Genomic DNA, 27,812 nt, shown 5'->3' with positions numbered 1-27,812 from the left:
CCTGGTTGGGAGGTGTTAGCAGGCCCTGATTGTTTCCTGTCTGGAATTCCCTTGTTTTCTGAGTGTTGTTATTTATTTACTGTCTTTATTTAGTCTGACATGGTGGTTGGTAGTGTGGTCCAGCATGTCAGACTACACAGAAAAGCCACCGAAATCCACAAGAAGCATGTGGACAACGTCAAGAGGAAGGAGGAAACCATGAAAATGAACAAAATCAGGGTTGTTGTATGTATTCGGGGCTGTATGGCCATGTTCCAGAAGTATTATCTCCTGATGTTTCGCCCACATCTCCAGAGTCATTCTGGAGGATCTAGACATTCTTAGAGAGATGTGCTCTCAGCATATTTGAAATTCAAGGTTTTTCACTTTAGCAGTGGTCCTGTGTCCCTAACTCAAGTGAATGTGGAGGGCTGCCTGTACTGTCATCTTCCAAGCTGGACTCTTCCAATACACCAGAGGTTCTCAACCTGTGGGTCCACAGATGTTTTGACTTCCACCTCCCAGAAATCCTAACAGTTGGTAAACTAGCTAGTATTTCTGGGTGTTATAGGCCAAAAAATCTGGGGACCCACAGGTTGAGAACCACTGTAATACACTGCGATCGATGCCCCTTGAAAAGGAGTCAGAAGCTGTGACAGGTCCAGAATGGGGCTTTGAAAATATGTTCAATGAATGGCGAAAAGTCCTGATTTACATAATCTGTGATAGCTCCCAGTTGGGCCCATTTCAATGTTCTAGTGCTGGCCTCTGAGGTCCCAAATTACATGCTTAGTCTGGAGAAGAGGAGGTTAAGTGTAGATATGATAGTCATGTTTAAATATTTGAAAGAATGTTATACTGAAGATGGAGCAACCTTGTTTTCTGCTGCTCCAGAAACAGAGGGTACATCTATACCAGTGGTTTTCAACCCGTGGGTCCCTAGATGTTTTGGCCTTCAACTCCCAGGAATCCTAACAGTTGGTACACTGACTGGGATTTCTGGGAGTTGTAGGCCAAAAACCTGGGGATCCACAGGTTGAGAACCATTGATCTACACCATAGAATAAATGTAGTCTGATATCACCTTAACAGCCATGGCTCAATGCTTTGGGATCATGGTGCATGTGTGCAGCCTCCAGGGTGGGATTTATAGTTTGGTAAGGCACCAGCTCTCTTTGTCAAAGAAGACTAAAGATCTTGTATAACTGTAGCTCCCATGATCCCACACCATTGAGGAATTTCACTTAAAGTAGTGTCAAACCTCATTGATTCTACAGTGTAGATGTACCCTAATTTAACTATACTCCAGAAGGACCACCATATGCGTGGAGGATATGTTCCTAGATGCACACACACATTCATATTGTGGTGTGGTTATTAATCTGTCCCAACAGGTGAAGCTTTCAATGAGGTGTGCTGTGTCTGTGTTTTATTCCATCTTACATCTCTTATTTTTCCATTGTTTGAATTAGTTTGTGTAGCATCAAAGAGAACAAACAATTGTGTAGCATTAAAGGGTTCTGTTATCTGAAACTTCTGCTTTTCTACAAGCCTGGCTTATCAGTAGAATTGTTTTCATTTTTTCTCTCCTGACAATCATTTTGAAAGTATTAAATGTCTCCCTACTGCCAGTTTTTATTGTGCAATGGGTGAATGAGGTCTCTTTGCGAGGAGCATTTCCTGTTTTTGAGTTCATCTCATTGTGGCGCATTGACACCCGCAGTGACTTGCGGCCAATGGCCACTGCATTATTGTTGGGAATTTCTCAATTTGGAAGAATCAGTGATGGCAGACAGACTTTTTGAATAGGGAGAAAGCTTACCTCATCTTCCTTTGAAGCCACAATATTACATCATAGGGAGTGGTTATGGGTGCAGTCTAGAACAGAAGTGAGTGAGTGCCAGGAACATGGAGATCCACCAACTAGAGCCTGGTACACGAGATGTATGCTTTTGATTAAAGAGTTCCACACTCTCCAGGCTCCAGCATGTCACATATGAAAGCTAGGGGCACAGCTACACTGCAGATTTAATGCAGTTTGATCCCACTTTAACTGCTTTTATGACTGTAAACCGCCCTGAGTCCCATCCGGGAGATAGGGCGGTATATAAATAAAGTTTTATTATTATTTTATTATTATTACTATGGCCAAATGCTATGGAATCCTTGGAGTTGAAGTTTGGTGAGGCGTCAGCACTCTTTGGCAGAGAAGTCTAAATAACTTGTAAAACTACAATTCCCGTGAGCCATGGCAGTTAAAGGTGCCCCCGGTGGCGAAGCGTGTTAAAGCGCTGAGGTGCTGAACTTGCGGACCGAAAGGTCGCAGGTTCAAATCCAGGAAGCGGAGTGAGTGCCCACTGTTATCCCCAGCTTCTGCCAACCTAGCAGTTCAAAAACATGCAAATGTGAGTAGATCAATAGGTACCGCTAAGAGGAGAGCAACAGAGGATTTCATCAAAGAATGCCAACCAGCGATCCAACACCTCAACAAAAAAAAGAAAGTTAAATTAGATGTAAAAATACTCATTGGGGATACTATAAGATGGTAGGCAAAGAGGAACTGGTTATTAACTTAGAACCTATGATGCCATTTTCTGGCCCATCCAGACAGAAGTCAAAAGGTCCTTAAACAAAGACAATTATGTGAGAAATGTCAATGAATTATCAACAATATAACAATGTTCTCAACAAACACATTGTATGTTTTTAAATCAATAAACAAATAATAATAATAATAATAATAACAACAATAAAGCACTTTGCTTTATTATAATATTATTGCTGCCGTTATTGCCGTTTTTAAATTGCTTAGATTTTAGCTTGTTTTTGTAAGCCACTCCGAACCCTGGGGGAGTGTTTTTGAGATGTTTTTAAAGATGTTTTAAATATGTTTTTAAATTGTTAGATTTTAGCCTGTTTTTGTAAGCCGCCCCGAGCCCTAGGGGAGTGGCGGCATATAAGTTTGAACAATAAATAAATAAATAAATAAATAAATAATGATAATAATAGTAATAAAGCCTCCAGTGGTGCAGCATGTTAAAGCACTGAGCTGCTGAACTTGCGGACCAAAAGGTCGTAGGTTCAAATCCAGGGAGCGGTGTGGGTGTCCACAGTTAGGCCCAGCTTCTGCCAACCTAGCAATTCAAAAACATGCAAATGTGAGTAGATCAATAGGTACCGCTCCGGTGGGAAGATAAAGGTGCTTCATGCAGTCATGCCGGCCACATGACCTTGGAGGTGTCTATGAACAACGTTGGTTCTTCGGCTTAGAAATGGAGATGAGCAGCAACCTCCAGAGTCAGACATGACTGGACTTAATGTCAAGGGAAAACCTTTATCTTTGCAGCAAATGAAGCAAAACCAGGACAATGGGGAAAAGTGGGAAGGGAAGAGACATCTGTTGGAAGCTGACCATAGAATCACATTAGAGGACTTATGATAGTCCTGAAGAGGTGTTCTTTCTAGAAATCTCTAGTCCTCTAGCGTGACTGAGTCACACTGGAAGACCTAGAGATTCCTGGAAAGAATATTTGGAATCAAATCCATTAATAATCATATCCACAAAATAAAAACTGCAAATATGAAGGGAAGACTATATACAGTAGGGTACCCATAGTGTCTCATTTCTACCTCTTAATTCTTTTAACACTCTTCACCATTTTAATAATGGTTTCACAACGTTCTGTAATGTAGATTGAGTGTCCCTTCCCTATCTCTGCTTTCTAGGAATGTCTTCTTGTCTAGTTTGGAGGAAATTGATGGGAAGTCTTGTTTAAGGAAGGTTTTTCTGATACTTGATGTCGTTTATGGAACTCAGTTCATAGTTACAATGGATTGCTAGAAATAAAGACCCAGCTAGCTGTATTTGCTTCCTGCTGAAATTTGTTAAACAAACAATGTTGCTAGATTTCAGTGAGAGTTAAGTGGCAATTCTCAGTGCAATGCTTTGCATGTTTAATCAGAACTCAGTCCCACTATTTAGGTTAGGCTTAAATGTGTCTAACATTGTAACTGAGAGGCCAGAGTCCAAATGTGTGTTCAGCCCTGGAAATCCATGATGTGATGTTACACAAGCCACACACTCTCAGTCTACATAGAAGGCAATGGCAAACCACCTCTGAAGAAAACTTGTTCAGAAAACCAATGATAGAGTCACCAGAATTTGGGATTGACTTGTACACACAAACAGTCTATGACAGCTTGACATCATAAGTAGACTAAGTAACCTAAAGTGTTAGCTCATCTTATTTTGGAAGTTAAGTAGGGTCAGTACTGGTTAGTACTTGGATGGGAGGCCAGAGTTTCTCAAACTTTGCTCCTCCAGATGTTTTGGACTTCAATTCTCACAATTCCTAACATAAACTGGCTGGGATTTGTGGGAACTGAAGTCCAAAACACCGGGAGGAGCAAAGTTTGAGAAACACTGCTGTAGGCTATATTTCAGGAGAAAGAACTGGCAACACCGTCTCAGAGTACTCCTTGTCTAAGGAAACCCCATGAAATTCATGGGGTCATGGGATGGACAGTCACATACACACATTCCCAAAGTGATAGAAACAAATGTTAAAACTATGAATAATTCCAATACCGTTTTCAGTTAAGGAGAAATCTCTCTCTCATAGGAATATTTATAATACAATGCAAGTGCTTCTTTTTCTACTTAGCAAAAGTTCATAGCAAAAATAGAAGTCAGTACACAAGATATTGGCAAACTACAAAATCTTCAAATGGTCATTGCAGAATAATGTAAGCTAGTGGCTAAGATGGTTGACTTTTGCACTCAGTCTTGGAGCTCCTTTTTGAAAAGGAATGTTTACATATAGTCTAGGTTTCTGAGTTTATCTTTATGGGAACATGACACTAACTTTGACTTCTCTTCATTGCAGAAGACTATGTGAACCTACTTGTGGCGGAGGCCCTGCTGGAACTTTGCTTAAAAGAGAACGTTGCCAAAATTAAGGACGCCATCCCATTAATGGAAAAAAATGAGCCCCAAATGAGTGACGCCAAGAAGCACTTGACGGGCATTCTCAGCCGAGGGAAGTTGCTGGTAAGCATCCTTGGCAGATGTAAAACATGAGCGCTTCAGATGCCGCTAATGATGTACAATTACAAAAACTCTGATAAGAAAATGTTGGACACCTCCAGTCCCATCTGTCGCTTCCTCAACCCTTCTGTGTTACTTAATGAGTCCAGGAAATGTGCCAGTTGTTTGCTCTTTGCAACATTTTTCATTTAGGGTGAAAAAATCCCACATTCAGAGAATGTAAGAGGGAAAAGGTGGGGGGGGGGGGGGAGAGGGGAGGCCCCAAAACAATTCAGCAAGGAATGGCCATGCTTGGAAACAATGCAATGTGGGTACTGATTGTTTTGGGGAGAGGGCAGAAAACAAAAGTTGGGAAGGGAGTGGTATAGAGTATCCTAGAAAAGGGCATTGTCCCACTGGCTTGTTAAGCAAGTTCCACATTCAGTTGTTTTGCCTGGGGCTTATGTGTTGGCCCAGGCACTCTATGCTGTGTTAGCAAACCGCTTGTGCATTGTACAGGGCAGAGTTCATAGCAATGCAAACATATCATTTGGTTGAGATAGTACAATTTGTAAAAGCATTTGCACATGATGAGGATTATTTAGACTGCTTAGACCCATTTTACATTCGGTGGTTATACCTAAAGAAGGGCTGGATAGCTTATCTTTCAGGCCCCTTCCACACAGCTGAATAAAATCCCACGCTATCTGCTTTGAACTGGGATATATGGCAGTGTGAACTCAAATAACCCAACTCAAAGCAGATATTGTGGGATTTTCTGCCTTGATACCCTTAGTTCTATGACGGTGTGGAAGAGCCCTGGGATATATGGCAGTGTGGATTCAGATAACCCGGTTGAAAGCAGATATTTTGAGTTATTCTGCCTTGATATTCTGGGTTATATGGCTGTGTGGAAGGGCCCTCACATAGATCCATTTGTGTCCTGTAAAAGTGGCAGAATATTTTTGGTACTTTTCAGGAATGCTGATCAAAATCTGTTCATTTTGGCCATGTGTGGGTTACTCTGTATTTCAGGACATAGTATGTGTTTTGAAATACATGTCTTCTTATCTATTTTTTCCAGCAAAAAGCAGTGCCTTGCCACTGATGCCACCTCCAGCCTTGGGAGTGTGGGATGTTGGTTACACCATTAAACCAGTAATGACTTAATTGTCTACGTGTATAAATCAAGTTCTATGTATTGAAATGCTTTATTTTTAGTAAATATAGGCTTAATTCTCATAGAATGGTGGCCTTAGTCTACTTATGTCTTTTTGTTGCTGTTGTCTACAGTGAAAATTTCCTTTCTGTTCCCCCAGCCAAGAGATATGACAGAAGGCATGTTGATCCTGGCGAAACTTCATTACGTTGAGGGGTCTTACAGGGATGCTCTCAGCATGTACGCAAGAGCCGGCCTCGAGGACCTTCCTGTGGAAAAGAAGCCGTTGTACATGCTGCGTCTCCTGGCTGAAGCTCTTGTTATCAAAGGTAACGATTTGCTTGCTTTTTGCTAGAATTATTTCTGTATTTGGCAGTTGGTAACAATTTGCAAAATTAATTCATGGAAAGGTAAAGATTTGGATGGGTACTGCATTGAGCTTCAGTACTTCTGAAAAGCTGACCAGTAACTATTTACATGTATGCCAACATGTGTGGCTTAAAAACAGAAGTTTAAAATATTGTACTGGGGGTTATAATTAGCATTATTCAAACTTCCATCTTATGATATGAACTGTAGATGCTTCATTTTTTTTTGAATTCTTTTTTTGTTTAGAGCAGTGTTTCTCAACCTGTGGGTCCCCAGATGTTTTGGCCTTCAATTCCCAGAAATCCTAACATCTGGTAAACTGGCTGGGATTTCTGGGAGTTGTAGGCCAAAACACCTGGGGACCCACAGGTTGAAAACCATTTGTTTAGAGAGAAGAAACAGCAGTCAATCCTTCACTTAAGTCCAACTTTTGGAGCCTTACAGATGTGCCATACTGCTACCCTCAGAACGTAGCTGGGGGTTGTGCGAGTTGCAATTGAACACATCTGGAGGAAATCAAGTTTGGACTTTAGACTATTTGATCTCAGCTAAAGAGGTATGGAAAAACCACAAGTAGGACGTGGCCCCAACACAGTTGACATATCAATAATGTCATGACATTATGGTTTTTTTAAAAAAAGATAGAGAGTTGAAGGATGTAAACAAGAAAGAAGGTGAAGTATGTTTATGATACAAACTTGTATTGGTTGGGTTTTGAAACAAGTTTCATGACTTCCCTCTCCCAGATCTTGTGAACTCTAGTTTTGCATGGCTATTAGGAATTCGGTCAGCAAAGGACTGAATAAACGGTCCCTTTCCAGCTCTTGCTAGATTATAGCTCCCATCCTAACCAAAGGCCCATTGCATAAGTATGAGTGAATATGAAAACACCTGGAGGGGCTACACCTGCTCCATATACACCTGCTCCATATCCATCTTCAGCAACAACTCAATTCCCACATAGACTGAGAACTAAAGTCCTAAGGTTCCTTAGGAAGAAGGAATGACTATTAAATGAGTGTGTCTACACTGAAGAGGGAAACAGAATTTGGAAAAAATGTTTGGTTTTTTTGGGACTACAACTCCAAGAATCCTGAAGTCACGGGTCAGGATAAGAGGAGGGTTTTAAGACTCATTTTCTAAAATAGAACTTTTCTGGGTTCCGAATTTGCTTTCAGAAAGTCAGAGGAGTGAAAGTGAGGGAATTTATGGGCACTTTATGTAGCACTGTTACAGCACTACGTTTCTCTTTTAACTGCCATGTTTCCATCCTATGGAAATATAGGACTTATAGTTCACAGAGCTCCTGTGCCTTAATAAACTACAAACTCCAGGATTTCATAGAATGTTTCCCTGGCAATTAAAGTGTTATCATATTGCTGTAATTGTGTAGTGTAAAAGGGAGCCCCACCAAAAGGAGAAACTGGGACAATATCACAATTATAATTACATATTGATAAAAATGTCCGGTTCCCATGTTGCATGTTAGGTTTAAAGGTCTGAAAAACCTCAATACAAGTTATTACTCACAGATATGGAACAGAATGGCCTTATTACTAGATTCTGAAACATAATTTGTATCCATGAAAAATTAAACAGCACTATCTTTTTGTGCTTTGGCATCCATTGTTGGTTCTGTCCTGTAATTGCTAATCATTCTCAGTAGCTTCTAGCCAGTTAAATGGAACATTTGTCTTTTCTTTCTTGTAATAATTTATATATATTTTTTGTTCTTGCTGTCATTTACTAAAGCACTGTGGTAAGAAAAAAAATAACCTCGCCGGGATGCATGTTATTCAATTTCATTCTGTTGGGTGGGGGCAGTGTTTCAGAAAAGTGCTGGGGAAATTGTTCAGCTTATTTTTCCAGGTGCTTTTTCAATATAAAAAGCTCTCTTGCTGTTTTTGTCTTCTTTTTGCTTTCATTCCATCTTATAAATGTTGCTGAAATAGTTGCTGTCTATCTGTCTCCCCTCTTCTGCTCCTTTTCAGCATGCCTGCCAGCTTGTTAGGTGAATGGGGACTCTTGAGATGATCAAATACCTCCCACTGGTATGTAAAGATCAGAATGAAAACTCCACAGTTTTGTTTGGAGTGAACTTGATAGCATGTGTGTTGATTTCAGGGGACAAACCCCTTTGTGTGTTTGATGGGCACTTTATGGCACTGCTGCTCTGCTGCTCTATGACTTTGGGGAAAGGGGTATTTCTTCTGTGAATGTTTTTTTGGGGGGCTTGAAGGGGTGAACATCTGGGCCAACTAGATCAGTGGTTCTCAACCTCTGGGTCCCCAGGTGTTTTGGCCTACAACTCCCAGAAATCCCAGCCAGTTTACCAGCTGTTAGGATTTCTGCGAGTTGAAGGCCAAAACATCGGGGATCCACCGGTTGAGAACCACTAAACTAGATGATGACACCTTTATGAAGGGACAACTTTGGTTTTGAGTTACTTCTAACTAAATGTGTGGATGCTTCTGGGCTTAAGAAAGTTATTTTGTTGAACTGCATTCCCCAGAATCTTTAATACATGGAAAAAAAGATAACATTTCCAAGTTCTGGAACAGGCAGAATGTAGATCTGGCTTTTCTTGATAGCCAATAGCTAAGGATTTCTAAGGTCAAAATATCTTATAGGCTCTGTCTGATCTTCAAAGTTAAGCAAGGTCAGTGCAGATTTATATGTACAGTAGAGCCTTATTTATCCAACATTTGCTTATCTAATGTTCTGTATTATCCAATGCAGTCTGCCTTTTAGTATTTGATGTTTTGTGGTCAATGTTTTCAATACATTGCAATGTTTTGGTGCTAAATTCGTAAATACAGTACTTACTACATAACGTTACCGTGTATTGAATTGCTTTTTTGTCAGTTTGTTGTAAAATATGATGTTTTGATGCTTAATTTGTAAAATCATAACATAATAAAATGTTTGCCTTAATCCCTCCTTATTATCCAACAATTTCATTTATCCAACCTTCTGCTAGCCTGTTTATGTTGGATAAGCGAGACTCTACTGTGCTCGGATAGGAGACCACCAATGAATCCCTGTATTTCAGAGGAAAGAAAGAGCAAAAACACCTCTGAGTGTTCCTAACCTAAGAAGACCCTATGAAATATATGGAGTTGCCATAAGTTGATAGGAAACTTGAAGGCGCGCGCACACACATACACAAGGATTTCTGGCTGACTACTGTTTTAAAAAAGCAAAACATGGAATGACTCCATTTTTTGGCCTTCAGTTGTAGTTTTGAAATGAAGAAAACGTGGAATTAACCCAACATAGTCAGAGCTGTTGCACTAAGGAAATCTCTCTTCAGTCCTGACATATTATATTGTGTAAGTTTATTTATAACCTGCCTTGTCGTCAGATCTAGGACCAAGGTGCCTTATAAATAAATAGAAATACAAGCAAATAAACACATGTGTAGCTAAAAATAAGCCAAAATTATGATTAGAATGGCATTGAATTGCCTATAGAATTAAAACCATTTTAAATGTTGTTTTAAAAGCAAATAATGCATTTGATTAAGTAAACCTCTGACTAAGTAAAAGCTGCTGGAATAAGAAAAGATTTCACCTGCCAGTGAAAGGGCCATAAGGTGAGAGCCAGCCTAACCTCCTTAGGGCCTGGGACCAGCCATGGAGAAGTCTCTTAGTGATCAAAGTGTGTAAACTAGGACAGACCGTTCATTCCAACAATAGCATGCCATATACACATGCAAGACTCCCTGGACTGGTTTCAGTGAGGTGCTCTTTTTAGACCTGTGAAATTCCTTGGGCAATTGTGGCATTCTCATCAAAAATAACAAGCAAATAGTCAGAGGGTAAAAAATAGTTGAACTTCAGGGAGAGCAACAGGTGTTAGATATTGTTGTGCAAGACTCAGTTCCTTAAATGAGAATAATTCACCACAGAGTTTCTAGTTGAATTTCAGTAGTGAGCAACCTACAGCCCTTGGCCCGACTTCATGCAATCTGTTTGAAACTCTATCAGCAGGAGAGAAAGAGAGAGTGAGAGACTGGTTTGATTGAGAGGAAGTAGCTATACCAATGACTTTTCTCCAGATGTCCACTGACATATAGCCCCTGACAGATTATACTCAAGGATGAGCAATGTAAGACCTTCTAAACGTTGTGGTACCACAGCTCTCCCAATTCATTTCTACTGCTTGTAAGGACTTCATGCTGATGTGAATTTCTGTCAAATAACTTCTGAAGCAGAGCTTGGAAGATTTAGATGAGTAAATGTAAGGCACCCATAAATGAACCATGGTAGGTTGATGATCTGGGAAGTAATTCTTGAAGTTCTGGAGAGGTACATGTTTCTCATTCCTTCCTCAGGTTGATAAAACACCATCAGAAAATAATGTAATGTTTGCAATGGCAGTAACTTGCAGAAGTGACAGAAAGAAAGGGGCAGCTGATGGTTCCCATGCTAGTTAAATGGTAATTCCTCCCCAGATTTCAACTCAAGGTTTAAAGGAGTGCTCCAAAGTGCTGAACCTGATCTCTAAACATTTCAGCACCTTGGAGAGCTCCTTTACAACTAGCTGAAACCTGGGGTGGATTCACTGTTCTATTAGTGTGGAAAGTGGAGTTCAACGTAGCTGCAAAGTACTAGAAGGAAATGGACAACAACCCAGCCTGAGCTTTCTTCTTTATGTGCCATAGGAACTGGTTCCTTCATATCTTTACAGCAGGCCTGGACAACCTGTGGCCCTCCAGGTGTTTTGGACTTCAGCTCCCAAAATTCCTGGCCACTGGACAAGCTGAGTAGGGCTTCTGAAAGTTGGGCGTCCCAAACACCTGGAGTGCCACAGGTTTTGCAGGCCTACTCTACAGTCTGCAATTTAGAGAGTGATGCTGATAGTTTCTGTTGGGTCCAGACCCACTCTCAGGGATTCTGGTAGTTGCAACTCATGTAATATTTCTAAGGCATATGCAGCATGTTCTTTGTGGGTTTAGTGGAGTCTGGTGAGATGGCCGTATTTGGAGTAGAGCTTGGCCAAACCTTTTTGGATACAACCTCTAGAACCCCTAGTTTCTGAGAGATCCAGTATGGACATGTTAATGGAAGACCATCAGTATGGATGTTCTAGTTCAGCCCAATGTTTGGTTTAATTTGTTATCTGACACCTTGAATTAAAAAGGACTATCTCTCAGCTTCAACCCAGTGTGATATTTAATGTTTTATCTCTTTTTGAAGCCATAATGAAATGAGCCTTATAAATAATAATAAAACTTTATTTATATACCGCTCCATCTCCTTGAGAGGACTCAGGGCAATTTCGAAGATGAACATTAAAACATGCAATTGTCAAAAAACACCATACTTCAAAGTGTCTGTCCAGGTGTTTTGGTTTCATATGAATTTTCATAACTTGAATACAGGTGGGCTTCAGCATGTGACTTGTGTGTGTGTGTGTATGTGTGAAATTTAGAGGTTAATAACCTGTTTGATGCTGTGCCTTTTGCATGTAGAGAGCCACATTTTGCATAGAACTGTGCATGCAGGAGCTGTAACAATACATAGAAGGCATTTCCCCAATCTCAGTACAGACAAGGTGGAGAAAGAAAACCTGAGTCTTGTATGTCTGTATGAATAGGGGAGAGGAAACTGCGATGCCTTGGATTGAACCATTGGGTCTTCAGCTCAACATTGTGTTCATATTGTCTCTCAGCTACTTTCCAGGGTTTCAGACAGGAGTCTTTCCCAACCCTGCCTGCAGATGCCTGGGAGTGAATCTGGGATCTCTTGCTTGCAAAGCATGTGCTTATCCCGCAGGCTATAGCCCTTTCTTCTTAAAAAGAGCAGCCTCTGTTTGGGTGTATATGTATTTTAAACATAATACAACTGCATGCTGAAAGTAACCAAAACGTTACATGCATCAAAGCTGAATTATCTGATTTTGATAAATGATTCACACTTCCATAGACTAGTGTATATATCCGATGTTACCCAGGTGTCTGAGGGGCCACTGCCATCCTGCTTTCATCCCTACTTTCTCTTTCTTTCTTCCCTTCCTTTCATACCTTTCCCCCTTTCCTTTTCTTTCTCTTCCTCCCTTCCCTCCCTTCTTTCCTTCTCCCACTCTCCCTCTCTTCCCCCTTTCCTTCTTTTTCTTTTTCACTCTTTCCTTCTTTCCTTCCTTTCTCCTTTCTCCCTTCTCCAGCTCTGGGACTGCCTACTTTATGTCTGTATGGCAATATGGCTCTCTTTGTGGCTCTTTTTTCCCTTCCTCTCTTCTCTTGATATAATTCTATACACATGTCATCTTTCCCCAGTGATATCTCAGAGGTCCACATCCCCTAACAACAGCTAATCCTCCTGCTAACAACAGTCAATCAATCCAGTGACATCACAGAGGGTCACTTCACCTAGCAACCATCTTTATGATACGTACAAACAGACAGATGTTTCTATAGATCAGTGGTCCCCAGCCTGTGGGTCCTCAGAAGTTTTGGCCTTCAACTCCCAGAAATCCTAACAGTTGGTAAACTGGCTGGTATTTCTGGGAGTTGTAGGCCAAAACACCTGGGGACCCACAGGTTGAGAACCACTGCTATGGATAGTGGAAGCCATATAATAGTTCTCTATATATGACAACATAGAAGTCCAACATTGTATGGTTATTAGAGTGTTGGACTAAGGACCTCTGAGAGACTCAGGTTCAAATCTGCACTCAGCCATGGAAACTGTCTGGATGAACTTCGTAAATCCCCTCAATAAATCTTGTCAAAAAAGCCTCATGATTGGTTCATCTTAGTGTTATAATGAGTTTTTTTTAACTCAACAGTTCATAGTTAGCCCTCTATAGTTGCTCGAGGTGTAGGACTGCTGTGAATGTGGAGAAACCACATTTTTTTAAAAAAACCTTTTTTAGCTGAGAGAACACCTCTCTAAAACTCTCTATGCCAGTGGTTCTCAACCTGTGGGTCCCCAGATGTTTTGGCTTACAACCCCCAGAAATCCCATCCAGTTTACCAGCTGTTAGGATTTCTGGGAGTTGAAGGCCAAGACATCTGGGGACCCATAGGTTGAGAACCACTGCTCTAAGTCCTCTAGCACAACTTCTGCTATTGGTGCCAAATGTCTGCATATCCATTGGAAGTTGTCTATAAAGTCATACTAGCGGATCTAATGATTCATGGAGATACTATATTAACCTAATCTGTGAATGATCAATTCTGCAAAGGTCTGAATAGGGCTGACTGAATAGATAACTATGCAAAATTTCCTTTTGCCAAAGAAAGGTATCTGCCTGAAACAGCTCGCAATCTTTCTTTGTTTCAGTTTTGCATATATTTCTCTATAATACAGATAATAAAAAATGACAAGTTTCCCTTTCTTCCAATCTTTCGCCTGGACTACTTGCTTGCCTGTCCTGTCCAACCTCAGAGATTTAATTTAAGCATTGTTCATACACTTTCAAACTTGTCTTTTTAGACTTGTGAGCTACAATTTTTTCCATCTTACAGAGATGAAAGATGTGCCAAACAATGGCAGTCTTAAATATTAAAAAGCAAGCTCTCACTGGGAAAATATCTATAGTAACACCACCATGGAGAGTGCAAAATTGCAGGTGGTTATGTCGAGCCACAATTTTTGGCCGTTTGCATCTCTGACAGAATAAAGTCTTTTAGAAAACCATTTTAAAATACTTTGGACTGCAACCAGGATAATAAGTCATAACAGCACATCACGCAATCCTCATAAAATTTCTTCTCCAATTTTATGAGGATTGCAGCCAAACTCAGAAGGAATAAGGGACTCTGGGGATAGTGGCAGCTCATGATATTATCGTTCTTCTTAATCAAAAAGTCTTGGTGTTTGACCCAGTGAGCCCTGGTTTCATTCTACTATTGGTGCCAAATGTCTGCATATCCTCCGCCTGATCCAATTTAACAGAGACAGTCCCAATTAATCCACGGTTGTCCCCCCTTTTCAGCGGCTTTTAATATGTTCCCATTTCTTACTCTTTCTCCCACTTTACCCATTTGTCTTCAATTTCCTTGGGCTACTTTTCAAACTTCTTATGAGCCGCTTTAGCTCCAATTCCAAGAGAAATGTGATATAGCAATAAAATAAACTCTCCTTCAGTTATTGCAAATTGGCTCCATAGTGCAAAAACAGCACACAAGGTAACTCAGCTGGGGAGAGTGAAGAAGATGGGCTGAAGTCTTGCTTTCCCAGTAGGCTTGGGCAAAAGCAAATGGCTGCAACCTCTCCTAGTTTGTGTGTCCTTCCTCATTACTAACTTTTGCTATCTTTACTACCCACTGATCTTGCTTGGCCATATGTGTCCCAGTTTTTTCTGAAATGTTAAAAAGCATGTGTCTGTATAGTGTGATTCCGAAAATGCACTAAAATAGCTTTCCTACTGCAATGCCACTAGATATACATTACTTTGTGGAGGGTTTTCAGGCATACAGTGTCTACTTTCCTTTAAAAAAAATTATCATCCTAGAATCTGTCAGATGAGACCGGTTCAAAATTGTGAGATGGGAATAGGGGTGGGAGGAACAAAAATCTCAATTATGCTCTTCCTCCAAGATCTGCCCGTCTCTGTTCAGTAAACTGATTTCTACTGTTGAGTATACTGTTGGGAGTTAGAAATCCCTGGCAGTGTATTGCCAAGAATGGACAGCTATAGTGGGTCTGGGGGGCATTTTTGGCACTTAGGATCCCCTGCAGGTTATAAAGACTGCCAAAAGAGTAACAGAGGAAAAATATAGCTGGAAGTAGCCAGAGGTCTATGGATGCATCTGTACTGTATAATCAGTGCAGTTGACTCCACTTGCCATGGCTCAGTGCATGAGAGTTTTACAAGGTCTTTAGCCTTCTCTTCAAAATGAAGGGGCAAAGATGCAAAAAGTACTCCTTTTAATCAAAAGTCAAAAGCATGAACCCCCTTCCAGTGGAGAGGGCGAGGAAGGACACCATGAAAGTTGGATCTTCAAACTGCAAAAAGCTGTTCATTGCGTGGCCATAGCAATAACGACAAAAATGCTTACAGGAATACAATCAAAGCTTTTGTCACCCCTTGAAATGGGTTGCAAGGCTTTTTATTGCTACCGTGTTTCCCTGAAAATAAGACAGTGTTTTATATTAATTTTTGCTCCCAAAGTTGTGCTAGGTCTTATTTTCAGGGGATGTCTTATTTTTCCATGAAGAAGAATTTACATTTATTGTTGAACAAAAATTGAACATTTATTATATACTGTACAATAGTTGTCATCTCAAACCAGCATAACCAGACAAACTGTGAATCCTATCAAGAATTTATTACTACCATTATTTCCATGTTCTACAATTTATGGTACATATGCTTCCAAACAAAAACTTTGCTAGGTCTTACTTTCGGGGAGGCCTTATATTTAGCAATTCAGCAAAACCTCTACTAGGTCTTATTTTCTGGGGATGTCTTATTTTTGGGGAAACAGGGTATTACAGAAAGTAGAAAACATATTCTTATTGGCTTACAAAGATCATTTATCCCATTCATCTAACATTGATTATATCACAAGCATCTTAATTAACATACAATTTCATTGGTTTTCTTTGTTCTAATGACATGTGATTCCTTAGACAATGGTGCTTTCATGTTATTGACCCTGATCACTGCACCTGCTGGTCAATCTTATCTACTTCTGTTGCAAGCATAATTCCAACATGGCTGGGAAACTTAGGGAGTACTAGGTAACTAGCTCTGTCTTGATACACTTTTCCTTGAAAAGTACCTTCCTCTCTACAGCAACTCTTTCCAAACATCAGCATTTTCTCTCAAACATGGGCCTCACAAGGGCCTTTTGCAAATTAGGTCGAATAGCAGTAAATCAGGACATATGGGACTTATAGTCATTGAACGTATCCCTGAAAATTCCCTTTTTAAACCCACATGTAGTTCGGTGCCTCACCGAACTAAACATCCCAGGATTCTATACTATTGGGCCATGGCAGTGCTAGTGGTGTCGAGCTGCATTCATTCACACAGATACACACATAGCTTCCGGAATCTGGGGAAAGAGGAAGGCACTAGCATGAGACTGGCTCAGTGAGTCCAGTGGGAACAATCGAGTAAAGATTTTGCAGGGCATAAGGTATGGATACATGGCCAATAGGGAGGAAATGGAGGGCAGGTGTCAGAATGTGGTGCATTAAGTCAGCCGCCCTCAAGGACGCCCTTGGCACTTCAGAAGAGTTTTCTTGGCTGTCTTTGCAGGCTTGGCATTGGAACGCTCACCCAATTCTATTGCTTCCCGAGCCCGGCTGTCGGAAAGGGAGGAAGAAGTCATGGCTTGCTTTGAGAAAGCATGTGTGATCGCTCAAGTGTTCCTCCAAGAACTTGAGAAGGTAAATACAAGCCTACTTAAGATGCCTCTTAACACTCTTAGGCTCAAGAGAGAGAAAACCTGCTAGGCTCCTGCAAATCCTTCCATCCACAGTGCTACTTTGGATGCAAATGTTATTTTCTGTTTATTTTGGCCTTTTGGTTGACTCCTTTACAAAGTATTTTCATTGAATTTTGGGGTTCTCCAAGCCTTCTATTGTTGCTGTATTTTGTGCTGCTTTACATATTTACCGTACATTTTATTTTGTATTTAATAATAATAGGGTAGATTCTCAGTTAACTGGAAGTCAAGCAATAGGCCAAAACAGGAACTAAAGTTGAATATGGCAAACCATTTTTATAATAACATAAAGCTGTGTTGCATCGAGTTATGTTTTTCTTTATTCATCTTTATTTGCTTTTAATTGCTGTCTTTCAGTATTAACATCAAGTCAATACAGAGTATTCATTATAGTTATGTCTATTTTTAATAGTAACTCTCAAGCAACCAGAAACCACATTAGCAAACTGAGAGTACTGCATTTTGTATTTAAATGCATGTCAGCGATATGTGGCTCATAAGTCATGTGCAACCCCAAAGTAATTTTTATGGCCTCTCGTTTACTTCTGTTATTGAAAGTGCGCCATCACAAAACTTCTCTGGTGAAACATCCTTTTTTGCTTTTCTTGTCTAGAAAGGGGAAAAAAACATACCTTGCTCTTAAGAATAGCACAGCTCTGCAATAAATTTCCAGAAGAAGGTAACCATGGAGAAGCACTAGGAGATCTAGAGATCTCTACAGAGAACTTTTAATCAAATCTGTGAATATTCAAATCTGAAACAAGTCAAATCCGTAAATGTGGAGGGGTACTGTATAGCAATTTACTGAGCAAATGAAATTTTGTCATTTCTACAAGCAACCAAAAAGGAATGGTATTGACACGCACATAGTGCATCTCAGAGTCTGTCACTTGCTCTACACTGCAGAATGAATGCAGTTTGACACCAGTTTAACTGCCATGACTCAATATTGTAGAATCCTGGGAATCATAGTTGGGTTAGAAGAGTAATGTCAGCATAAAAATATAACTCACATGATTCCAAAGCATTGAGACATTGCATTTAAAGGGGCGTCAAACTGCATTCATTCTACAGTGTAGGTGCACCCTCCATTCAGTTCACTGGCTCCCAGGTTTTTTTTGGCCTGCGTATTTATGTAAGGAGGGAGACATTTCTAGCTGAATGTAGGCTTCTTCTCTTGGCCACCGCTCTGAGAGTAATACTAACAGGAACAAGAAAATCAAGGGAAGACGTAACAAGGATAATTTGGTGCAACCTTTGGTTTGTCTTGTCTTGTTTTCTCTTTCCTTTTTTGGAGGAACGTAGTGACAATTTTCCATCAAAGTGCTGCTATTATTCATCTCTAACAATGGTGTCCCATTTCTCTCTCCCTCCTACCACTACCAGAGTTTCGGCAACACGCATGCAAGAGGCGTGAAAGGTGGCCACGGGCCTCCTTTGGACTTTGAATTGCCTTATTTCCTGGAAGCTGCTCTGCAGAGTGCCTACGTGGCTCACTTAAAAAGAGGGTAGGTAGAGGAAAACTGCCTGCAGTTCCCAATGATGGCTGTTGCCTGCAATTTGTCCTAGCAGAATTTCTTCTTCTTTTTTTATTGCTTTTCAAGTGTTATTTTACAGCTAAAGTAGGAAAACAATTCCGTGAGGGAGTAGGATGGGTAGAAATAGGGGGGAATAGGTAAAGTATAGAAAAAAAAGGGAGAAACAGTCATAAGAAGAGACAGAACAAAACAAAGACAAAAAACAAACAAACAATGAACTTCCAATTGTCCTCCAGAGAAGCTATATTTTCATATTTACTCCGTTTCAAAGTCCAGCTGACCCTTTCGCGGATAACCTTTCACACTTCAGATAAGTCAATTGTGAATGTGTTTCCATTCTTACTAATAAATTCTTTGAAGCTTGTCCAATCTGTTCTTTGTCTTTGCATCTCTTAATTTCTGTGTTAGGATGTCCATTTGTATCAAGTCCAGTAGTTTCAGGATCCATTCATTTATAGAGAGTATCTTATTTTGTTTCCATACTTTAGCGAGGACTATCCTTGCAGCAACTCTTTTGAGTTGAAATGGACTCCAAGGAGCAGGAAGAAAAAAACTATAAGCAGAACCTAAAAAAGTTTAGGTTTTGGATGACAGCTCCCAGAATCCTCCAGCCAACAAGGCCAATGGCCCTGCTGATGGGAAATTCTGAGGGCCCTTCCACACAGCCATATAACCCAGAATATCAAGGCAGAAAATCCCACAATATCGGCTTTGAACTGGGTTATCTGAGTCCACACTGCCATATATTCCAGTTCAGAGCAGATAATGTGGGATTTTATTCAGCTGTGTGGAAGGGGCCTAAGACTTAGAATAATAAAAAGATGGAATGAAAGTGTTGGAAGGAGTCACAAGGACCGTATATCTGCAGAGGGATTGCACGGGAATTTAGGAAGCTAACATCTATTGCATCCTTGGTTCATCTAGTCCAGAATTGTCTGCTCTGACTGCCTGCAACAGCTCTCCAAGGTCTCAGGCAGAAGTCTTTCTTGGTCCTACATGGGGACTCTTACTTTTTCCTGACTGTCTCTCATCCAAAGTCTAGAAACATATCCCCATTGGATATGGGGGATCGTATTGTAATTATTTTGTGTATGGTTTCTAACATCATTACCTGATGAAGAAGCCAGTGGATTTTTTTGCATTTGGGTTGCCCAGTAAAGGATTCATTCTTTTATTCATTTCATTTTAAAAAGTGGATATCAATTCAAAGGATCAATATAGCAAAACAGATTGGATTGAACTTCCTTCTCTATGTGCCACAAGGGGGCACAAGCAGATCTTTTAACTTGCCAGGTTCTGTATCCAAAATTGTGAACATTGGGACACTTGATTATGTTCCTTATAAGATTTGCAATTTCTACAACCCGAATGATAGAGAATGCTCTTGTTTTGTGTGTTCGAGTTGAGCATTCTCCTGAGCAGACAGATTGCTAAGTATAGAAGAAGCCGTGGCAAATTATAGCATGTAAACAATGTGCTGATGTACATTTCTCTCCTAATGTGCAGCCATTTTAGACCAAATTTTAGACCAATCTGCGATAGGGTTTGTACATTCTAGGCTATAAATATGGGTGGGGAGTGCACCTTCACTATAGAATTAATTCAGTTTGATATCACTTTAATTGCCATAGCTCAGTGCCATAGAGTCATGGGAGCTGTAGCTTTACAAGCACTTCAGCTTTCTCAGCCAAATAGTGCTGGTGCCTCACAAAATTTGACTCCATAGCATTGAGCTACAACAGTTGAAATGATGCCAATACATTAATTCTACTATGTAGATCAGTGGTTCTCAACCAGGAGTCCCCAGATGTTTTTGGCCTTCAACTCCCAGAAATCTCAGCCAGTTTACCAGCCAAAACATCTGGGGACCCCAGGCTGAGAAGCACTGATGTAGATCCAGCTTTGGGAAGAGGAAGAGAATGGATTCATAAGTATGGTCATAGAACTGGAAACAGCTTAGAAAGCTTTGGTCTTCAATTTCTCGATTTCTTAGTTTCCCCAGTCAACATCCCCAACAGCGGAGCCATGGTGGTCACCTAGTCCAACCTCCTGGCCAGTCAGGATCTATAAATATTGACCTATGTCCATTGTGGAACATCCACTGACAAAACTGCTTCTGTCTGCAGCCTTCATCTACCCCCATGTACCCCAAAGATCAGTTGCAGAGGAATAACCCACGAGTATTTCTGGTGATGTGATGGAGAGGTGACATGAAGAAAGTTATCTTCCATGTTGTCGAAGACTTTAATGGCCAGAATCACTGGGTTGCTGGGAGTTTTCCAGGCTATATGGTCATGTTCCAGAATGCTTCTGGACATGGCCATGCAGCCCGGAAAACTCACAGCAACCCAAAGTTATCTTCTGTTGGTGCTGAAATTTCTCCCAATGGGGTCCTTGGTAGTAATCTATTAGCCTGTCATTCAATAATTCTAACAATAGAGAGTCTTTAATAGTTAATAATTTTTAATCTGATTTATAGTGTATTGTATAATTTTTATATCTGTGTTTATTTTAAGTCGCCCTGAGTCCCCTCTCGGGTGAGAAGGACGGGATATAAATGTTGTAATAAATAAATAAAATAAATTTCACTGGCTATGTGAAACAGTTCCCACTACAAGGTAGATCCTCTCTAAGTGTTTGTAAAAATCTCCAGAGTTTTGTTTACATTTTTTAACATAAGCAACAGTCCACAAGGAGTGAAGTTTTCTATCTGTTAACATTATCAGCCTGTATGTCCTTGTTATTATTTGCTGTCAAAATGACTGTGACTTATGGATACTAGGGTTGCACCTACATTGTAGAATCAATTCTGGTTAACATCACTTTGTATGTGACTTTTTATGACTGTTTTATCATTGTTTGATGTTTTATTGTTGATTTATTTATTGTATTGTTTGCGTTTACTTTTACAGTAGAACCCCGGTACTCCAAGTTAAACCGGCGGACTTCAACTCGGTCAACCGGATAACTCGGATTACCAGGCGGGAGGAAGGCTGGACCGGGAGGCGCTGCAAACACCTCCCGATCCAGCCCTCGTCCCAACCGTTGGCAGCGCCTCCCAATCCAGCCTTCGTCCCCATGGAGAAGCCTCTCTGTGAGGACGAGGACTGAACCGGGAGGGGTTGGCAGCGCCTCCAAATCCAGCCTTCATCCCCATGGAGAAGCCTCTCCGTGGGGACGAGGACTGAACCGTGAGGCGTTGGCAGCACCTCCCAATCCAGCCTTCGTCCCCATGGAGAAGCCTCTCCGTGGGGACAAGGACTGAACTGGGAGGCATTGGCAGCGCCTCCGAATCCAGCCTTCGTCCCCATGGAGAAGCCTCTCCGTGGGGACGAGGACTGAACCGGGAGGCGTTGGCAGCGCCTCCAAATCCAGCCTTCGTCCCCACGGAGAGGCTTCTCCATGGGGACGAGGACTGAACCGGGAGGCGTTGGCAGCGCCTCCCAATCCAGCCTTCGTCCCCATGGAGAAGCCTCTCCGTGGGGACAAGGACTGAACCGGGAGGCGTGGGCAGTGCCTCCCGGTCCAGCCTTCGTACCCATGGAGAAGCCTCTCCATGGGGACGAGGACTGGATCGGGAGGCGTTTGCAGCGCCTCCTGATCCAGCCCTCGTCCCCATGGAGAGTCCTCCCCGCGGTTGGGAGCACCCCCTGCAACGAAGGGGCTCTCCCTCCCTTTGGCAGAGGCCTGGAGCCAGGGAAGTGACACCTGCTTCCCTGGCTCCAAGCCTTCGCCAAAGGAAGAAAGCCCCTTCGGCAGGTGGGTGAACGGGGAGGGCCACAAAAGCCCTCCCCGTTCACCCACCCGCCCGCCCGTGCCTTGGCTCCTTCGTCACGCCGGGGCGGCAACACCGGTGCCCGGCAAGGCGAAGGAGTCGGACGTGCGTGTTGCTAGGTAGATAGCAAGCTACCTAGCAACACGCACGGGGCGTTCGCCCCTTGGAAGGTGCCCACTGCGTGTTGCTAGGTAGCTTACTATTTACCTAGCAACACGCAGGGGCCACCTCCCAAGGGGCGAGCGCTCCGTGCATGTTGCTAGGTAGCTTGCTATCTACCTAGCAACACGCACACCAGCGAGCAGGTGAACGGGGAGGGCCTTTGCAGCCCTCCCCGTTCACCTGCTCGGATTGCACGGAGGCTCGAACGAGCGGGGCTCGAACGAGCGGGGTTTTACTGTATATTGTTAGCTTGGCCCCATGTAAGCCGCCCTGAGTCCCTTCGAGGAGATGGAGCGGGGTATAAGAATAATGTTATTATTATTATTATTATTATTATTATTATTATTATTATTATTATTATTAATTGCCATGGCTCTGTGCTATGCGATCATTGAAGATATAGGTTTACAAGGTCATTAGCCTTCTCTGCCAATCAGTGCTTATGCTTCACCAAAATGCAAATCCCATATTTCCATAGCATTGAACCAAACTGCATTAGTTCTACTGTGCAGTTGTGCCCAAAAATTGCCACTTTTACCCAACTGGCTCTTATATACCCAGCAAGAAGAGGAAAAGCCAATCATTTTAGAAAGCCTGACAAAAATATGACGCTTAAAAATATTCTTTCCAGATGTCCCCTGTACTCATCTAAGATTTCCTCATAGGCCACCATCTGGGATCAGATGCCTAAGCAGCTCATGTTCAAAGGTCTCTTTGCTTGCTGTTATTTCCATTGGACCAACCTGAGGATAATTTGATATTTATTAAATGTCAAAGCTTTCTCCCCCCGCCATCCCTTCAAATCAAATCAATCTTCCTTCAAATATTTTTTCCTTTCTCATTCTCTTAGCAACATCGTTAAAGGAATACGAAATCTCAGAGAATTATTGCGGACGATGGAAACGAAGGCTACTCAGAGCTTCCGAATGGTAAGAGGACAGTGTCTTGTCGAAGGCTTTCATGGCCTGAATCACTGTGTTGCTGTTTCTATCATCTATTTTTGTATAGAGCTCCCTATAGCTAAAGGTTAGGACTCGATCTACAGAAGCTATGACTTCTGTTGCATGCTTATGGAACATGGCCATACAGCCCCAGAAAACCCACAGCAACCCGGTAAGAGGACAGTTCATTGGGAGATGTAGAAGCCCTCATTTTGGCAGATATAATTTGGAGGTGTCTATATAGTCTTCTCTATGTTTTCACCTGCTTGCTAAATAATGGGAACATGGCCATATAATTTTGTATTTAGCTACCTGGTTAACAAGATCAGGTAGAACTGAATTCAAATAAATAAAACAGTATTTAGAATAGAAAACTCAATGTACATCTTTTATCTATACAGGTTTTCTTCTACATGGGAACAGCTGCAAAATTGGGTCAAAATATAAGTTAAATAGACTGCCTCCTTATTTGGGGCTCTTTAAATAAATTTTGGATGGCTATCTCTCAGGAGTGCTTTTGTTGAATTTTCCTGTATGGCTGGGTGTTAGACTAGAAATGCAGCTACGCTATTGAATTGATTCAGTTTCACTGCTATGTCTCAATGCAATGGAATCATGGGAGTTGTAGTTTTACAAGGTCTTTTGTCTTCTCTGCCAAAAAGTGCTGATGCCTCATCAAACCACAGCTTCCATGATTCCAGGGCATTAAACCATGGCAATTAAAGTGCTGCCAAACTGCTCTACTTCAACAGTGTAGATGCATCCTAGCTTGCATCTTGACCTAGTCATGGAAATTGGAGTCCAGCAACTTCAGAATAGTCATCGCTTCTGTAGACCTAGTCCTAAATTGAACTAGATACCTTTAGTTGTGAAGCCCTTGGTGGTGCAGTGGATTAAACTATTGAGCTGCTGAACTTGCTGACCGAAAGATCGACAGTTTGAATCCGGGGAGTAGGGTGAGTTCCTGCTGTTAGCCCCAGCTTCTGCCAACCTAGCAGTTTGAAAACATGCAAATGTGAGTAGATCAATAGGTACCGCTCCGGCGGGAAGGTAACAGCGCTCTGTGTAGTCATGCCAGCTACGTGACCTTGGAGGTGTCTACGGGACAACACTGGCTCTTCAGCTTATTATTTATTTATTATTTATTTATTACATTTATATCCTGCCCTTCTCACCCCGGAGAGGACTCAGAGCGGCTTACAAATCAAATGTACATGCAATATATTATTAGCATAGCACAATATAAGCATTAAATTACTATATTAGAAATGGAGATGGCACCAACCCCCAGAATTGGACATGACTAGACTTAATGCCAGGGGAAAACCTTTACCTCTACCTTACCTTCAGCTGTATGGAACTCTATACAAAAATAGATTATAGTGATAGGTAGATATAAGAATTTTTTAAAAGTGAAAGTGATGAGATTTGAATTAGACATTTCAAATTGTTTCCCTTGATTTGTTTGCTTAATTGCTATAGTTCTTTTTCCCAAGGATTATCAAGGTTGATTGGGAACAGAAATGGGAGATATTAGAGACTTGTCATAGGGTCTTATGCTAGTAGCTCATGGACCAAATGGAGAGATGTCTTTTAGCCCCAACAATCAATGAGTTTCCCATGTAGATATGTGTATATGATGCCTCATATGCTTTGGGAACATATGAAACGTCATCCACAAATTCCAGGCTCTGTGGGAAATAGAGTTTCTATGGTATGTAGAAGCTTGGAGGCTGTTGTGAGCACATACTTCAGTGTTCACGGACCTTACGTTTCCTATGGTTCCTAGTTTCTCAGGCTGCTGCCAAACTTGGCTGCAGGAGCACCTAAATGCACCACATGCTACAAGAAGTATACTGTCTATTTTTCATTATTCCAAGTATGGCTGCATCTTGATGCTCAAGCATGCCGTACCATCTGGAGTTTGCATTTCATCCCAACTCTCCCTGGCATGTGTACAAAAGTGATAGGATGGTAAGCTTAGAGAAAAGCTTGTAGTTGTTGTGTGCCTTCAAGCCAATTCTGATATGGCGACCCTATTACAGGGTTTTACGAGAGTGTGGGACTTGCCCAAGGTTATCCAGTGGATTTTTATGATCGAATGGAGATTCAAACAATGGTTGCCAGAATCTTAGTCCAATGCTCAAACTTCTATGCCATGCTAGCTGATCTGCAAGAAAGCTTCCTATCATAATATTAGAAAGAATCCTTAATTTATTATAAAAATTCTTACAGTAATAACTTTCATATATATGCCTTCTGTTATATAGAACAATATATACCACAGCATAAACGCTTGTTCTAAAAATTTTTCCAGTTCCTCTTAATTTAAAAAATGTGTAAATTTGTCACCAATCTAAGGGTAGGAGAATCATAGAATCATAGAATAGTAGAGTTGGAAGAGACCTCATGGGCCATCCAGTCCAACCCCCTGCCAAGAAGCAGGAAATCGCATTCATAGCACCCCCGACAGATGGCCATCCAGCCTCTGCTTAAAAGCCTCCAAGGAAGGAGCCTCCACTACGGCCCGGGGGAGAGAGTTCCACTGTCGAACAGCCCTCTCAGTGAGGAAGTTCTTCCTGATGTTCAGGTGAAATCTCCTTTCCTGCAGTTTGAAGCCATTGTTCCGTGTCCTAGTCTGCAGGGCTGCAGAAAACAAACTTGCTCCCTCCTCCCTATGACTTCCCTTCACATATTTGTACATGGCTATCATGTCTCCTCTCAGCCTTCTCTTCTGCAGGCTAAACATGCCAAGCTCTTTAAGCCGCTCCTCATAGGGCTTGTTCTCCAGACCCTTAATCATTTTAGTTGCCCTCCTCTGGACGCTTTCCAGCTTGTCAACATCTCCCTTCAACTGTGGTGCCCAGAATTGGACGCAGTATTCCAGGTGTGGTCTGACCAAGGTAGAAGAGAATAAGGGGGAGCAGGACTTCCCTGAATCTAGATGCTATACCCCTATTGATGCAGGCCAGAATCCCGTTGGCTTTTTTAGCTGCTGCATCACATTGTTGGCTCATGTTTAACTTGTTGTCCACGAGGACTCCAAGGTCTTTTTTGCACACACTGCTGTCAAGCCAGGCGTCCCCCATTCTGTATCTTTGATTTCCATTTTTTCTGCCGAAATGAAGTATCTTGCATTTGTCCCTGTTGAACTTCATTTTGTTAGTTTTGGCCCATCTCTCTTGTCTGTCAAGATCGTTTTGAATTCTGCTCCTGTCTTCTGGAGTGTTAGCTATCCCTCCCAGTTTTGTGTCGTCTGCAAACTTGATGATCGTGCCTTCTAACCCTTCGTCTGAGTCGTTAATAAAGATGTTGAACAGAACCGGGCCCAGGACGGAGCCCTGCGGCACTCCACTTGTCACTTCTTTCCATGATGAAGACGACGCATTGGTGAGCACCCTTTGGGTTCGTTCGCTTAGCCAATTACAGATCCACCTAACCATAGTTTTGTCTAGCCCACATTTTACTAGTTTGTTTGCCAGAAGGTCGTGGGGGACTTTGTCGAAGGCCTTACTGAAGTCCAGGTAGGCTACATCCACGGCATTCCCTGTATCGACCCAACTCGTAACTCTATCGAAAAAAGAGATCAGATTAGTCTGGCATGACTTGTTTTTGGTAAATCCGTGTTGACTATTAGCAATGACCGCATTTGTTTCTAAGTGTTCGCAGACCACTTCCTTGATGATCTTTTCCAGAATCTTGCCTGGTATCGATGTGAGGCTGACCGGACGGTAATTGTTTGGGTCGTTCTTTTTTTCCTTCTTGAAGATAGGGACCACATTCGCCCTCCTCCAATCTGCTGGGACTTCTCCCGTTCTCCAAGAACTCTCAAAGAGAGTTCTTGTGCATGTCACTTTTGAGCTTTAGCTCAGTTAGAAGTTCTTCGGACATCCATTATGTGAAAGTTTTCAAGCCAAGCTTCTTCTCCTTTGAGATACCTAAACATAAAACAAGGAGAAGTCATTTGTAGTTGGATCTTAAGAATTTTCTTCTCAAAGGAAACAATGAGTAATTTTAACAATTTTCTCCCTCCCTGATTAAAGAAATTTAGAAAAGAATGCAGTTATCGAACCCAGGTCATACTTTTGGGACTTTTCTTTTGTATCAGGAGTGACTTGAGAAACTGCAAGTTGCTTCTGGTGTGAGAGAATTGGCCATCTGAAAGGATGTTGCCCAGGGAACGCCAGATGTTTTCGATGTTTTACCATCCACATGGGGAGCTAGAGCTGTCAGATGGAGCTCATCCACGCTCTCCCTGGATTTGAACCGGCAACCTTCAGGTCAGCAACCCAACCTTCACATCAGCAATTCTGCCGGCACAAGGGTTTAACCCATTGTGCCACCGGGGGCTAGTTCAGCATAAAATTTTATATATGGTTATTTTGTGCAAAAAAAAAAAGGATCTTTCTCTGCAGAAAATACATTTTTCAGAAAAAAGCTGGTTCTTATGCAGAA

The 27,812-nt window shown here is 41.7% G+C and overlaps 1 protein-coding gene across 3 annotated transcripts in view; it reads left to right on the top strand.

Moving 5' to 3' along the window:
* The window catches only part of ttc7a (tetratricopeptide repeat domain 7A), a 250,058-nt gene that overhangs the window by 7,422 nt on the left and 214,824 nt on the right, over positions 1-27,812 (top strand). For 2 of the 3 annotated variants that reach the window (XM_008104901.2, XM_016991757.2), the window contains exons 2-6: positions 4,866-5,029; positions 6,325-6,493; positions 16,752-16,882; positions 18,328-18,449; positions 23,267-23,345. In XM_008104901.2, coding sequence (XP_008103108.1) covers positions 4,866-5,029; positions 6,325-6,493; positions 16,752-16,882; positions 18,328-18,449; positions 23,267-23,345 — 665 coding nt within the window. Of the gene's footprint in view, positions 1-4,865; positions 5,030-6,324; positions 6,494-8,552; positions 8,585-16,751; positions 16,883-18,327; positions 18,450-23,266; positions 23,346-27,812 lie in introns of those variants that run through there. The other variant, XM_062971056.1, reaches the window with a different exon arrangement.

This window comes from Anolis carolinensis, chromosome 1 (genome assembly GCF_035594765.1).
Source record: "Anolis carolinensis isolate JA03-04 chromosome 1, rAnoCar3.1.pri, whole genome shotgun sequence".
Taxonomy (NCBI): domain Eukaryota; kingdom Metazoa; phylum Chordata; class Lepidosauria; order Squamata; family Dactyloidae; genus Anolis; species Anolis carolinensis.
This window is presented reverse-complemented; position numbering and strand designations above follow the sequence as displayed.